This window comes from Schistocerca cancellata, chromosome 1 (genome assembly GCF_023864275.1).
Source record: "Schistocerca cancellata isolate TAMUIC-IGC-003103 chromosome 1, iqSchCanc2.1, whole genome shotgun sequence".
NCBI lineage: Eukaryota > Metazoa > Arthropoda > Insecta > Orthoptera > Acrididae > Schistocerca > Schistocerca cancellata.
Genome location: NC_064626.1, coordinates 338,141,356 through 338,156,399, shown reverse-complemented (window position 1 = coordinate 338,156,399; position 15,044 = coordinate 338,141,356). Strand labels below are relative to the sequence as shown.

Below are 15,044 nucleotides of genomic sequence, written 5' to 3'. Positions count from 1 at the left end.
CTTCGATACTTTTCCATCCTCTGTGGTCTCTATGTCCTTTCCAACGTTGTCTATCCATCGCATTCATTATATTCACCTCTTTGTGTCTGCAATTGCCCTAAATTCATAAATATTTTCTGTTCTATCAGCATCCATTCTTAGATCATGTCTAAACCAGGTTATTCTCTTAGTTGTTTTTCTTTTTTATCGATCTTACAATATCAGCTCCTTGTGTAAGGTGACCCAAATCACTATTTGTTTTACATCGCCCAGTATCATTTCTATCATCAAAAGCCCCAGGCACTTACGCATCCACATCAACATGAAGTACACTCATGATATTCATTCATTTTGATAATATATCTAAAATTAATCATATGTACACCTGACACTATTTTCCCCTAAATAAAAATAAGACACGGCAAGTTGTTAACAGCATCTTACTGCTGATTTTATTATGCATATGCATACATGTCAATACTGGTAAAAATCTCTCGGACTTCCAACAGCGTCAAGTGGTTTAAAATTCGATAGCCGAGTACTACTAGGCCAGCATCAAATTGTGAACGTTACAATGACGGAGGAGGACTCGGCCATGAGCTCGTACATTTTAAAGCACATGACGCGGTTGTAAGCTCGAGACAGTTTTACCAGTGCATATCGCTGTGGAACCATGCATTGGTATATGGTAATACTATTTTAGTGTCCCTATAGTAATGTTACGACATCTATTCGTTTTTCTTAGTGTTCCTATATTAACGTTATGACAGCTATTAGTTTTTTTGTATCTGCTTTGTAGATTACACACGTGAAGTTACCGCTTTTTGCCGAATCTACACACAAACTATTCGTGTGTATCGATGTAAACTGACCCCCTGAGCCAGGCTGTTTCGACACTGCACTCGGCCCGTAACACTCTTGAACTTCTGGTCCTCTAGTCAGAAATATGTGCTCACAATTTTTAAACGTAATATTATTCTTCCATATTGTGTGACAGTTCAACCTGTACTGAAGTTTTCAGTTATTATTTTGAAGCATCTACAGGCACTATTCACGTTAACCTTTGAACCATTATCTGACCAACATGATAATCATAAGAGCATAAAACTAACTAACCATCACATATGATTTTTGGTAGCTTCATTCACTTAGCAAGAAGGAAACCTCTATTCACGGAAATAAAAGGTTAAATGTCACTTTGTGTCTTGTGCCCCTAGTTCATAACCTGCTCAGGTGGCAGCGCAGTAATGTGTCAAGACTGTACCATTGTGGGGACAAGTATTGCTCCCATTGGTCGAATTATAGGCACATAGTACTGACGGTTGCTGGCCGTTTTACACTCTGACGTAGCATAGGCTGTCCTGAAATTCCGAGGACCATAGCAGTGCGGGGTCAGTAGCACATTTGCTATGTGTTAATACGAGTGCATCTCATGGACGTTATAGAATTTTTCACTCGTTTCTCATGAGGTTTCTTCCAGAGACTTCGTTAGGAGAAAGACGTAGTCCATGGGACAGATGTGTGAGACTCACTTGGCTCAGTGTTTTGTCTTATCACGGACAATTAGAGTAATTCATAAAAGTTTCTAACTTTCACAAACGAATACAGAGCATTCTGCGGAACTGGTCTTAGTGCTAGTGAACTGTGCACTTTGGTGAAGCGACGTTAAGGTCTCAGATAATCTCATACTTCGCGAGCGATAGAGAATATTGTGGAGAGACTGTCTCACTCAAGCATTCCACAGTTACTTCCTGAATGAGTTTGTGATGGCAGAAGAGAATTGATGTGTTTCATGAGGTGCGTTCGGACTGCTGAGTGTGAAGAGCACTTGTGACAAAATTACCAAATCCAGATTCGTGCCACGGCTTGGTGAACAGCCATAACTTGCTCTGAAATTTCTACTAAGAGCTTTTGATTATCACTGCTCTTATAGCGTTCTATCAAGCAAAAGGATGCTACAATTAAGGATTTTCTGGGTTAGGTGCCTTAAGGGGGGACGTTGATGGAAAACACACACTTTTTCAAAAATACACCAAATCCACGGTTTTGGAGATATGGCAATGAAATTATGTACCACGCTTTTCATGAAAGTAACTCATTTTCATATAAAATCCTTTGATTATATATATTAAACTTTTCTGAATTAATTTTGAAGATTTATTTTCAAAAAAAATTTATTTTCAAAAATTGACATTTTCGATCAATTTCATCATTGTCCCCCCTTAAAAACAACACGACAGAAAACTTTCGTCCGTATCCTCTATGAAATTGTGCCCCAGCGTTAATGACCCCGTGGACGACGTTCAACCCTTGTCCTCCACATCTCTTTTTTATTCTACAGATCTTGTGTTTTGCTTGATAGCAAATGTCTAATGGAACGGCTCTCATGTGTATCTTCGCTCTTGCTATTTCGCAGGTTCACTTTGATGGCGTGGTGCTGGCTGTCGAAACCTGAGGACCGCGTCACGTTCAGCCAGATGCTCTCTTGTTTGCAAGAGCTGTACACGGCGCTAGGGCAGTACATCTAAGAAGACGCCGACCGGCAGAGCTATTTTTGTAATGAGTGCGGCGCCACGTGATTTGAGCGTACAGACGGCAGAGGCGCTCGCGACATCACTACGTCGGCGTTTCATGTAATGAATAAAACGTACTGAAGCCTGGAAGTATTGCACTTGTACACATCTAATTAAATTTCCCGTAAGGAGATATTTTGTATAGGCAGCCGTTAGTCAGATAATGTGATGTTTGTGATAATTCGAACTATTTTGTATTTTTGTAGATTTTGTTATGATAATGACTATTTAAAAAAAAAGGAAAAATATTGAGAATGTTAGGCGATAGCCAACACACTAGACTGGATGTTCTACGTATATGGTTTAAAGAAATGGGAGACACGTATCTAGCAGGATGACTTGTTCCATGGACTGCCTGAGAGAAATATATGGCAGACAAAAGGCTTTTTTTATGAAAATATATTTATTCAAACAATTTCATTATGTTCATATCAATGTGGTCTTTTGATTTTGTGCTGCAGCACCCTTTCGAAATGTGAACATGTTTCTCATAATTACTGAATGTGCTACTCCTTTAGAAGCGGAAAGAGTCGTAATGGAAAATTAAGCATTTGAGATCAATTAAGGTCCTAGGCTAAGAACTGACTCAATATTTAAAGATGTGCCATATATTTTTGGGTGTAATTTTAAGTGAACTGTTAGAATTCGTTACGACTGTGTAATGAAAAATAATTATGTTATGGAACAGAATGGGCCTAATTTTGTGCAATAGTTTAGTTTTATTCCCGTAAGGAGAGTCAATGGTATAGTTTATATTTAAAGAGAAATTTATTCAAATATATTTATTTCAACACAGCATGAAGTGATATTTCACAACACTGACAGACAACACTGTAACAAGGTTTTTTCCTTTATTTCCCTCGATGTGTCGCAAGCATGCTTGAGCTGGTCATTTACTTGAAGCAACGTATCTTTTTCACTGAAGAAATTAACGCAAATAACTTGAGATTAGTCTTCACAGAATGGAACAAGCTCTTCATCTTTCACTGTCTTTGTGTTTCGGTTTATTACTCACTCGATTTTTTCTGTCAACCACTTGGATCTTTCAATACTGGTATTTCTGTGCTTTGCATAATATATCTGTACTAGTGGCTCAAATTTCCTCCTTGGCTTAAGAAAGATAACCGAATTCTTTTCATACAATATTCATTACTGCTACCTTCAGAGTTGAAGGATTTAATGCCTCTCCTTCTCCAGCAGTATCACCTATGTCTCTTTCGATTTATAACTATTAAGCGTCCCTCCTACAAGTACTTGCAGTTTGTTTAAGGAATAACAGGGTTGTTGGTTGGAATGTATCATAAAATGTAATGTAATTACTGTAAACGTTTGTTAATCATTAATGCGGAATATTAAACATATAATTCAGAAGTTTATTGTAATGTTCGGAGTTTTTATTGCATGATATCGAAAAATTTGTGTCTGATTGTTAATGTAACTACAGCTAGACTTATTTGGTGTTATTAAATCTGTGCGTGAAGTATAATGCAAAACATATGGACTTAGTTGTTCAAAGCGAAATGGTATCACATACTGAAAGTTCATTCTCGTTTGCAGTTGCAAGTCAGCACCAAAGACCCTCTATATAAAATAACCTCAACAACACCCTAAGCACTGCAGGAATGCACCTCTTCTCAATTAATGCGGAATATATCGATTTCTATCTGTCTGTCTAGAGGCTATTTCGCTTTTAATTAGCCTATATACACATATACTTTGGAACTATAATATTCTGATTGGTGTTCTTGTAACCGTCGTTGTATTCTTATCACCCATTGATGTTTATTGAGATTTGAATATTGTTTTACAAATTATATTCTGTATGTATGTGGACTCTCGCTGCATGTGACTACCTCTGTTGTAATATTGGTAGAATAATTTAGTTTGTATGTACATCATTGTTCAGTTCAAGAAATCAGGTACAATACAATTTGTAATATGTTATTATAGACATTTTACATTGTGCTAGCTTGTTCAGATCAGTTCTGTCATTCAAGCATTATCCTGTATTTCTTTGTTGTATAATTTATTTATCGTTGTTCTGAACGCTAATTGTTTCTTGTTGCAAAATTATGAGTTTATTTAAATTAAAATCAATAAACTGAAAGTTTTTATTTATTTGTTGAAGCATGTTCTTAATAAACATATATTGGATGTGTGCTATAGAATGTAGCCCCAAAAGTATGAGACAACAGTTGCAAATATAGCTATTGCTGACGTAAGTAGGTACGTTGTGAAATCGCAAGGAAAATACAGTAGAGAAAGACTCAACATTCTGAAGAAACAGGCCAAAGGGGTGCACAGTATCGAACGTTGTACAGAACCTTTGTATAGGGGCAGATAGCAACTCCGTTCATTGTATCTTGGGTATGAAGTTCTGTCCCCCAGAGCTCCAGGGCCCGATGAAGTCCCTGCCAGATTCTATAGTGAATTTTCGGCTGAGTTGGCCCCTCTTCTAGATATAATCTACTGTAGGTCCCTTGAACAATAACGGTTCCCAGTAGTTGGAAGAAACAACAGGTCACACCTGTTTACAAGAAAGATAGTACAAGTGAACTACCAGACCACTGTCCAATATCCTTGACACTGATTTGTTGTAGGATCTTACAACATACTCTGACCTAAAACATAATGAGGTATCTTGAACAGAATGACCTCTTCCCTGACAGTCAACATGAATTCCGAAAACTCGCACCTGTCTCACATCTAAGCAGTCATGTAGACGCAGTATTTCTTTATTTCCGAAATGCATTTGAATCAGTGACACACCAACGCTTACCGTCAAAAGTTCGATCATATGGAGTATCAAGTGAAATTTGTGACTGGACTAAGGACGTTTTGGTAGGGAGGACACAGTATGTCATCTTGGATGGAGGGTCATCCTCAGATGTAGAAGTAACTTTGGGTATGCCCCAGAAAACTGTGTAGGGATGCTTGCAGTTCATATTGTATATTATTGATCTTGGAGACCATATTAACAGTAAAATGACGATTTTCACAGAATATGATGTTATCTATGATGTAATACTGTCTGAAATAATCTGCATACATATTCAGTCAGACCTTCATAAGACCACAGCGTGATGCAAAGATAGGTAATTTGCTTTAAATGTTAAGAAATATAAAATTGTTCACTTACAAAACAAAGGAACGTAGTATTCCATGACTATTACTTCAATGGGTCACAGCTGGAAGCGAATAGCTCATACAAATAGTTGGGGGTGTGAAATAGAATGATCACATAGGCTCAGTTATGGGGAAAGCAGGTGGTAGATTTCGGTTAATTGGTGGAACACTAGGGAAGTGCAATCGGCCTATCTTTGCACTGCCTTTCCACGGAATCTCGCTAACCAAGTTTAACTAGTTTTGTACTGCATGTGGTATGTGTAGGGTTGGAGAAAGAGAGAGAGAGAGAGACAGAGAGCGTGCAATTGGGGCTAGCTTACTCGCTGCTCATGAAGTAAATTCCTGTTCTGTCCTAATAGTGTGACGCCCGTATGAATGAACTTTCATTAGGAGCTTGAAGAGTGTTGGTTCACTGAGTATGCAGAGATAAATGCAGCTGTGATTGCTTTTGAAATATGTGAGAGAAGTAAATATGTGTTTCCTCTCTCAAAATGTAATGTGTTAGTTTGTAATTGTCAAACGTATTGGGACAAATGTTGTGTAAAATTTTGTTTGCCTTTAAAACTTTTGTGAAGAATAGGAGCTTGTCTCCTTTTAGGAAAAAGGATTCAGAGATTTAAACTGAAACACCATTCTCTTGAATTTTAAGAATCCTTTATTTCTAATCCAACCAGGAAGCCTTGATAATTCTTTAATAATTCGATAGAGAGCATCAGGGGTAGCAATGATAGGGCAGCATATTCACTAACCACTTTAATGTCAATTAGTATGGGCCAGCCACATAGTTCACTCTCAGTCTAGTGCGAGTACCGTGGCAATTGACAACAAATATAGTGGCGACACCGTTGAGCTTGTATTAGTAAATTTAACCAATGTTTATCAGGCCAGATACATGTTTTATAAAACATGACCCTAAGTCAGCTGCCACAACAGCCTGACAGAGTAGTATCAGAAACTGTAAACAGTAAAAGAGTGCCCCTATCATCAACAATTTTTTTTCTTAATCAGTGAGCCGGGATTTCGCACCACCTACCTTCCAAACTTCACAGCAGTTCTCCTGCGAAAGCGCAAAATTAGCGCTCCTGCAGTCGCCTTCTCATCAGAATCGACAGCAGACCAACGTCGACAACAATAGTTCAGGTAACAAGCCGACGTCACAGGCAGAAGGTGAAGAACCAGACAAAGAGTATCAGGCTAATTCAGTACGTAAATAGAGGTGAAACTCTAATAATCGTGGGAGATTCGAATGCGGTTGTAGGGGAAAAGGCAGACACAAGGGAAACAGGAAAATATAGACCAGATAGTAGGAATGAGAGAGGAGAAAGACCAACTGTGCCCTGCAATAAATTTCAGCCAGAGAATATTCTATTCAGGAATTACAATAGTAAAAAGTATACGTGGAAAGGGGCCAAAGACATGGGAAGGTTCCACCTGAATCACATGGTCACACACAGATACAGAACTCACACACTGGATTGTAAGGCGTACCCAGAAGCAGATGTAGACGGAGATCAGAATGCCATAATGTTGCACAGTAGGCTAAAGTTTAAAAGAAACGTACAGAGGAATCCAAGTGGAAGGAGGTGGGATACTGAAGTACTGAGGTAGCATAAGATGCGTTTCAAATTCGCTAAAGATGTGGATACTACGATAAAGAATAACACAGCAGATAATTCATTCTAAGAGGAGTACACATCTCTAAAAATAGAAGTCACAGGTTTTCGGAAGAAAAACATAGCTATTAGCTATTACTGGAGAAAAAAACGAGGGTAACAGAAGAAATATTGCAACTGATCGATGAAACAAGAAAGTACTTAAATGTTCAGGGTATGACAGAAATACAGCAACATAAATACTTAGAAATGAAATAACTGAGGGTCGCATGGAAGTCAAGGTAAAATGGCTGCAGCAATGGAACGTGAAGATACGGAAAAAGAAACTGTTCCGGGAGGACTGATGGCGGGAGGACTGATCCTGCATACATAAATACACACATCAAAAAATGTTTTGCATCACCTCGGTTCCGAGAGTTCCGGAACCTGTTCAGAAAATAGGAGCAGAGATCAACATAAACATCATTTCCGCCCTTTTTATTGCTCATGAAAGCCACACAGGGCTTGTTGCTCCACCATACAGCGAGACCTTGAGAAGTAGTGGTCCAGATTGCTGTACACACCGGTACCCAGTAGCAAGTCCTCTTTCATTGATGCATGCCTGTATTCGTTGTGGCATACTATCCACAAGTTCATCAAGGCACTGTTGCTCCAGATTGTCGCACTCCTCAACGGCGATTCGTCGTAGGTCCCTCAGAGTAGATGGTGGGTCACGTCGTCCATAAACAGCCCTTTTCATTCTATCTCAGGCATGTTCGATAGGCTTCATTTCTGGAGAACATGCTGGCCACTCTAGTCGAGCGATCTCGTTATCCTGAAGGAGGTCAGTCACAAGATGTGCACAATGGGGATGCGAATTGTCGTCCACGAAGACGAATGCCTCGCCAATGTGCTGCCGATATGGTTGCACTATCGGTCGGAGGATGGCAGTCACGTATCTTACAGCCATTACGGCGCCTTCCATGACCACCAGCGGCGTACGTCGGCCCAACCTAATGCCACCCCAAGGCAGCAGGGAACCTCCACCTTGCTGCACTCGCTGTACAGTGTGTCTAAGGCGTTCAGCCTGACCGGGTTGTCTCCAAAAATTTATGCTACGATTCTCTGGTTCAAGGCATACGCGACACTCGTAGTTGAAGAGAATGTGATGTCAATCCTGAGAGGTCCATTCGGTATGTCATTGGGTCCATCTGCACTGCGCTGCGTTGTGTCGTGGTTGCAAAGATGGACTTCGCCATGGACGTCGGGTGTGAAGTTGCGCATCGTGCAACCTATTGCGCACAGTTTGAGCCGCAACACGACGTCCTGTGCCTAAGCGAGGCATGTCATCGACAGTTTCTGTAGCTCTGTATCTCCTCCATGTCAGAACAACATCGGTTTGGTTCAGTCCGAGACGCCTGGACACTTTCCTTGTTGAGAGCCCTTCCTGGCACAAAGTAACAATGCGGACGATATCGAAATGCTATATTGACCGTCTACGCATGGTTGAAATACAGACAACACGAACCGTCTACCTCCTTCCTAGTGGTAAGACTGGAACTGATCGGCTGTTGGGCCCCCTCCGTGTAATAGGCGCTGGTCATGCAGGGTAGTTTACATCTTTGGGCGGATTTAGTGACATCGCTGAACAGTCAAGGGGACTATGTCTGTGATACAGTATCCACATCAACGTCTACTTTCAAGAGTTCTTGGTACCGGGGTGATACAAAACTTTTTTGAAGTGTGTATAGTTACAAAGACAGAGAGGGAATAATAAAACTGGAAGGGTAAGAGAGAAGTTCTCACATTAAAAAAGGTGTAAGACGGATATGTGGACTCTCACCTCTACTGTTCAATCTAAACATTGAAGAATCAATGACGGAAATAAGAGATAGATTGAAGAGTCGAATTTAAGCTCGGTGTGGAAGAATCTTAACGATAACATTTTCTGATAACATTGCTATCCACAGTGAAGGTGAAACAGAATTACATGATTTTTTGAATGGCACGAAGGGGCTTATAAATACAGTATATGGAGTGAGATTAAACAGAAGAAAGATCAAAATAATTAGAATTTAGCAGAAATGAATAAAGCGGGCAACTTGAGGTCATAATTGGTGATCACGAAGTAGACGAAGCTAAGGAAGTCTACTGTATTGGAAGCAAAATGGTCCATTACGGACGAAGCAGAAGTGCACAAAAAGGAAACTAACACAGAGGAAAACGGCATTACTGGTCAAGAGAAGTATACTAGTATGAAAAATAGGCCTCAATTTGAGGAAGATATGTCTGAGAATGTCCATTTGGAGCACAGCATTGTACAATAATGAATTATGTACTCTGCGATAAACTGAACAGAAGAAAGTGGAAGCATGTGAGACATGGTGCTACAGGAGAATGCTGAACATTATGTGGTCTCATATGGTAAGGAACGAGGAGATTCTCTACAGAATCGGCGAAGGAAGAAAACTATGGAAAACATTGACAAGAAGAACGAACAGAGTGACCGAACCAACGTTAAAACACCAGGGAAGAGCCATCAAGGTATTATAGTGTGCTGCAGTGGTAAAGGCTGTACTGTAAGACAGAGCCTGGATTATATCCAACAAACAATTGTGGACGCGGGTAGCAAGAACTACTCTGAAGTGAAGACATTGGCAAATGAGAGAAATTTAACGTGGGCCGCATCAAGCAATAGGAAGAGCGAAAACTAAAAAAGAAAATATCATAGCAGAATTTATCATATGGATGTCTACTTAATGAAACAGTAAAAACCTTAGAATGACTTTTGTATCCAAGCTAAGTCACAAGTATGTGGCGGATAGTACGGAATTTGCTTTAATTAAGACGTTACAATGTATAAATTCCTACTGTAGCAATCCAGCATAGCATTAAAAGGTTTCTGAATAGACGGAAGACTTATAGGGAATACAACGTACGTTGCTGGCAACGGCGCTAAATCATCAGGTGTGTAAGCAATTCACGGTTACCATTGGAGAGTGTTATTTGACTGTTGCTAGTCGAATGTGTGTACAAGAGGTGGTTTGTATATTAGAAACCTTCATCAGACTTATGATATTACGCAACTTTATACTGTATGGCTGAAGTTCCAGAGAACTGTAAATATGTACTGACACCGGCAGGACGTTTTCACTTGCTTGTGGCGTCAGTACGTACCGCATGTAAATAAATGGAAAGCCCATTTACTGTTGACTACATCATCATCCAAGAGCTACACTCCTGGAAATTGAAATAAGAACACCGTGAATTCATTGTCCCAGGAAGGGGAAACTTTATTGACACATTCCTGGGGTCAGATACATCACATGATCACACTGACAGAACCACAGGCACATAGACACAGGCAACAGAGCATGCACAATGTCGGCACTAGTACAGTGTATATCCAGCTTTCGCAGCAATGCAGGCTGCTATTCTCCCATGGAGACGATCGTAGAGATGCTGGATGTAGTCCTGTGGAACGGCTTGCCATGCCATTTCCACCTGGCGCCTCAGTTGGACCAGCGTTCGTGCTGGACGTGCAGACCGCGTGAGACGACGCTTCATCCAGTCCCAAACATGCTCAATGGGGGACAGATCCGGAGATCTTGCTGGCCACGGTAGTTGACTTACACCTTCTAGAGCACGTTGGGTGGCACGGGATACATGCGGACGTGCATTGTCCTGTTGGAACAGCAAGTTCCCTTGCCGGTCTAGGAATGGTAGAACGATGGGTTCGATGACGGTTTGGATGTACCGTGCACTATTCAGTGTCCCCTCGACGATCACCAGTGGTGTACGGCCAGTGTGGGAGATCGCTCCCCACACCATGATGCCGGGTGTTGGCCCTGTGTGCCTCGGTCGTATGCAGTCCTGATTGTGGCGCTCACCTGCACGGCGCCAAACACGCATACGACCATCATTGGTACACCAAGGCAGAAGCGACTCTCATCGCTGAAGACGACACGTCTCCATTCGTCCCTCCATTCACGCCTGTCGCGACACCACTGGAGGCGGGCTGCACGATGTTGGGGCGTGAGCGGAAGACGGCCTAACGGTGTGCGGGACCGTAGCCCAGCTTCATGGAAACGGTTGCGAATGGTCCTCGCCGATACCCCAGTAGCAACAGTGTCCCTAATTTGCTGGGAAGTGGCGGTGCGGTCCCCTACGGCACTGCGTAGGATCCTACGGTCTTGGCGTGCATCCGTGCGTCGCTGCGGTCCGGTCCCAGGTCGACGGGCACGTGCACCTTCCGCCGACCACTGGCGACAACATCGATGTACTGTGGAGACCTCACGCCCCACGTGTTGAGCAATTCGGCGGTACGTCCACCCGGCCTCCCGCATGCTCACTATACGCCCTCGCTCAAAGTCCGTCAACTGCACATACGGTTCACGTCCACGCTGTCGCGGCATGCTACCAGTGTTAAAGACTGCGATGGAGCTCCGTATGCCACGGCAAACTGGCTGACACTGACGGCGGCGATGCACAAATGCTGCGCAGCTAGCGCCATTCGACGGCCAACACCGCGGTTCCTGGTGTGTCCTCTGTGCTGTGCGTGTGATCATTGCTTGTACAGCCCTCTCGCAGTGTCCGGAGCAAGTATGGTGGGTCTGACACACCGGTGTCAATGTGTTCTTTTTTCTATTTCCAGGAGTGTATTTCATGTGCAACCATGAGATAGTAGGAATAGTAAATACCTGACTAAGAATCTTAAGGAGATGTAGATCGTCGACGTAAATGATATTAGCTGAGTCTGTTACCATGGGGGGGGGGGGGGGGGAGGTGGGGGGGAGTTGGCGAGGGGGGAGGTTAAGAGATACAGGAATTAATGGAAGTGGGCGCTTCGTAACAAAATCGTTCAGTCAATGCTAAAGCGTCATATAGATACAACTCTACTGACGGATACTACAAACACTATGTGACCAAATATCCGGACACCCCCAAAAAACATACGTTTTCCATATTAGGTGCACTGTGCTGCAATCTACTTCCAGGTACTCCACATCAGTGACCAAATAGCCACTAGACATCATAAGAGAGCAGAATGGGGCGCTCATCGGAACTCACGGACTTCGAACATGGTCAGATGATTAGGTGTTACTTGTATCATACGTCTGTACGCGAGATTCCCACAAAGCCCTAGGTCCACTGTTTCCGATGTGATAGTGAAGTGGAAACGTGAAGGGATGCGTACAACACGAAAGAGTACAGGCCGACCTCATCTGTTGACTGACAGAGACCGCCGACAGTTGAAGAGGTTCGTAATGTGTAGTAGGCAGACATCTAGCCACACATCTATCCAGACCATCTCACAAGAATTGCAAACTGCATCGCGATCCACTGCAAGTACTATGACAGTTAGGCGGGAGGTGAGGAAACTTGGATTTCATGGTCGAGCGGCTGCTCATAAGCCACACATCACGCCGGTAAATGCCAAACGACGTCTCGCTTGCTGTAAGGAGCGTAAACATTGGACGAATGGCCAGTGGAAAAACGTTGTGTGGAGTGACGAATCACGGTACACAGTGTGGCGTCCGATGGCACGGTGTGGGTATGACGAATGCCCGGTGAACCTCATCTGCCAGCGTGTAGTGCCAACAGTAAAATTCGGAAGCAGTGGTGTTATGGTGTGGTCGTGTTTTCCATGGAGGGAACTTGCACCTATTGTTTTACAGGTCTACATTGATGTTTTAAGTACATTCTTGCTTCCCACTACTGTAGAGCAATTCCGAGGTGGCGATTGCATCTTTCAACACAATCGAGAACCTGTTCATAACGCACGGCCTATGGCGGACTGGTTACACGACAATAATGTCCCTCTAATGGACTGGCCTGCACAGAGTCCTGACCTGAATCCTATAGAACACCTTTGGGATGTTTTTGAACGCCGACTTCGTGTCAGGTCTCACCGAGTGAAATTGATACATCTCCTCATTGCAGCACTCCGTGAATAATAGGTTGACATTACCCAAGAAACCTTCCAGCGCTTGATTGAACGTATGCCTGCGAGAGTGTAAGCTGTCATCAAGGCTAAGGGTGGGCGAAAACCATACTGAATTCTAGCATTACCGATGGAGAGCGCAATGATCTTTTATATCATTTTTAGTCAGGTGTCCTGCTACTTTTGATCACATAGTGTATGATGGTTACGTTGCACGGAGAGCCTTACCGTCTAGATTCAGGAAAGACACATTTCTGAGACGAGTCATGTAACATACTAAGAGACAAATTTGTTGCAGCGACAGACCAATAAAAAGTTGGCAGTGTTAGATTTGTACAATACTGATTATTAAAGTAAATTAAAGTAACCTGCAATATTAAATTGATGGGAATAGTCGCACTGTATTCCAACCACACCTCTCGGCCTTTCTCGCTGATAGCTACGCTGTGACTCTCACACCCATTCCAAACAGGACACTGTCATGAAATCGGTGTGTACTGCAGACGCTGTCCTAGGGTGCGAGAAGGCGCTAAGGATGGGAAATCCGACCGGTTGAATCCGACACTGGTCTGTTAGTTCAGAATAATCGGTATTTTTCGGTTTTTGTTTGGTCTCAGCTATAACAAGTACGCCTGTTTAATTCTTGCTAATAACCGAGTAAGAAGCCGAAATATCAATAAGCAATGGCAGCAATATTAAAATTTTTCGTTCTCAAATAACCCTTTTTTTAATAGAAGTGGGGCAATTCTTATTCGTAATATTTTCATAGTTTTTAAATATTATATTATGGTGTAACGTTCCCGTATAGAAACAAAAATGATAATTTTTTTGTAAATATCTTAACTCACGATATCTGTTAAATTTTGACGTAAGCAGCGCTACACCATGGCTCTGTGAAATCAATCTGAATCAGTCCGTGAGAAATAAACTGAAAAATTCTTACCTCACGACAGTGTCGCCGGATAGCGCTCTCTATACATCTGCTCGTAAATGGCACAGCTTAGTGCAATGCTGTCCTATTTAGTAATACTGGAAAACATTTGTCTGAGTTCTGAATTATTACGAAAACTGACTTTGGTTATTGACACAGCTGCATAGCGGGTCGTCTGATTACTAAAGAAACCATGACTATGATCTGAGAAATTTTCTGAAATATTTAAATTTAAATAAATGACTGGATCAGGACTGGTAATGAATTAAGGCAAAATTATTCATTCCTTTTTTTTTGTTAACTGGTAAAAATTATATTCTGAAAGTCTTTTACATTACTGACAAAAATCTGCAATCCATTATATGAAAAATTGAGTATTACAAATCTGAGACAACTTGTGCTGACGAATCACAAACAGATTGAAACAAATTCATATTAACATCTCAGACAAGTGACTTAACTAAGCGCATGCCAATAAAAATAATAAAATTTACCTTACAATACGTGGCTATGAACTATGCTATACTAGCGACAGACTACAACTGCACTGTAGCAGCGATCGATTGCAACAACTCTGTAACCGACCGATTTGAATAACTGCCGAGACTGCTCTGACCTGTGACACTATTACAGCAAAGATATTTTCTGTCGCAGGCAGCGCGTGAGCATTACGTCGAAATTACATTTGCTCTAGCAGGGTGGTGAACGCCTTACAATGGGAAAAGCGCTTACCGCTGTTTCAATACAAACTCCGAAAGAGACGACCAACAAAGCAATAGAAAAAGAACAAGTACACCATTGCTGAGACAGTAATGCCCTGTCGTGATGTGTACATTAGTACGTGTGTACGTGCAGTGTGCGAGACTAGCGACCACCTGCTCTGTACGGTAGTTTCTCGC

General features: G+C 42.0%; 1 protein-coding gene across 1 annotated transcript in view; it reads left to right on the top strand.

Moving 5' to 3' along the window:
• The window catches only part of LOC126161372 (tyrosine-protein kinase Dnt-like), a 251,154-nt gene extending 246,546 nt beyond the window's left edge, over nucleotides 1–4,608 (top strand). The window contains exon 12 of the mRNA XM_049917144.1: nucleotides 2,396–4,608. Coding sequence (XP_049773101.1) covers nucleotides 2,396–2,507 — 112 coding nt within the window. The 3' untranslated portion in view covers nucleotides 2,508–4,608. The remainder of the gene's footprint in view (nucleotides 1–2,395) is intronic.
• The last annotated feature ends 10,436 nt before the right edge of the window (nucleotides 4,609–15,044 follow it).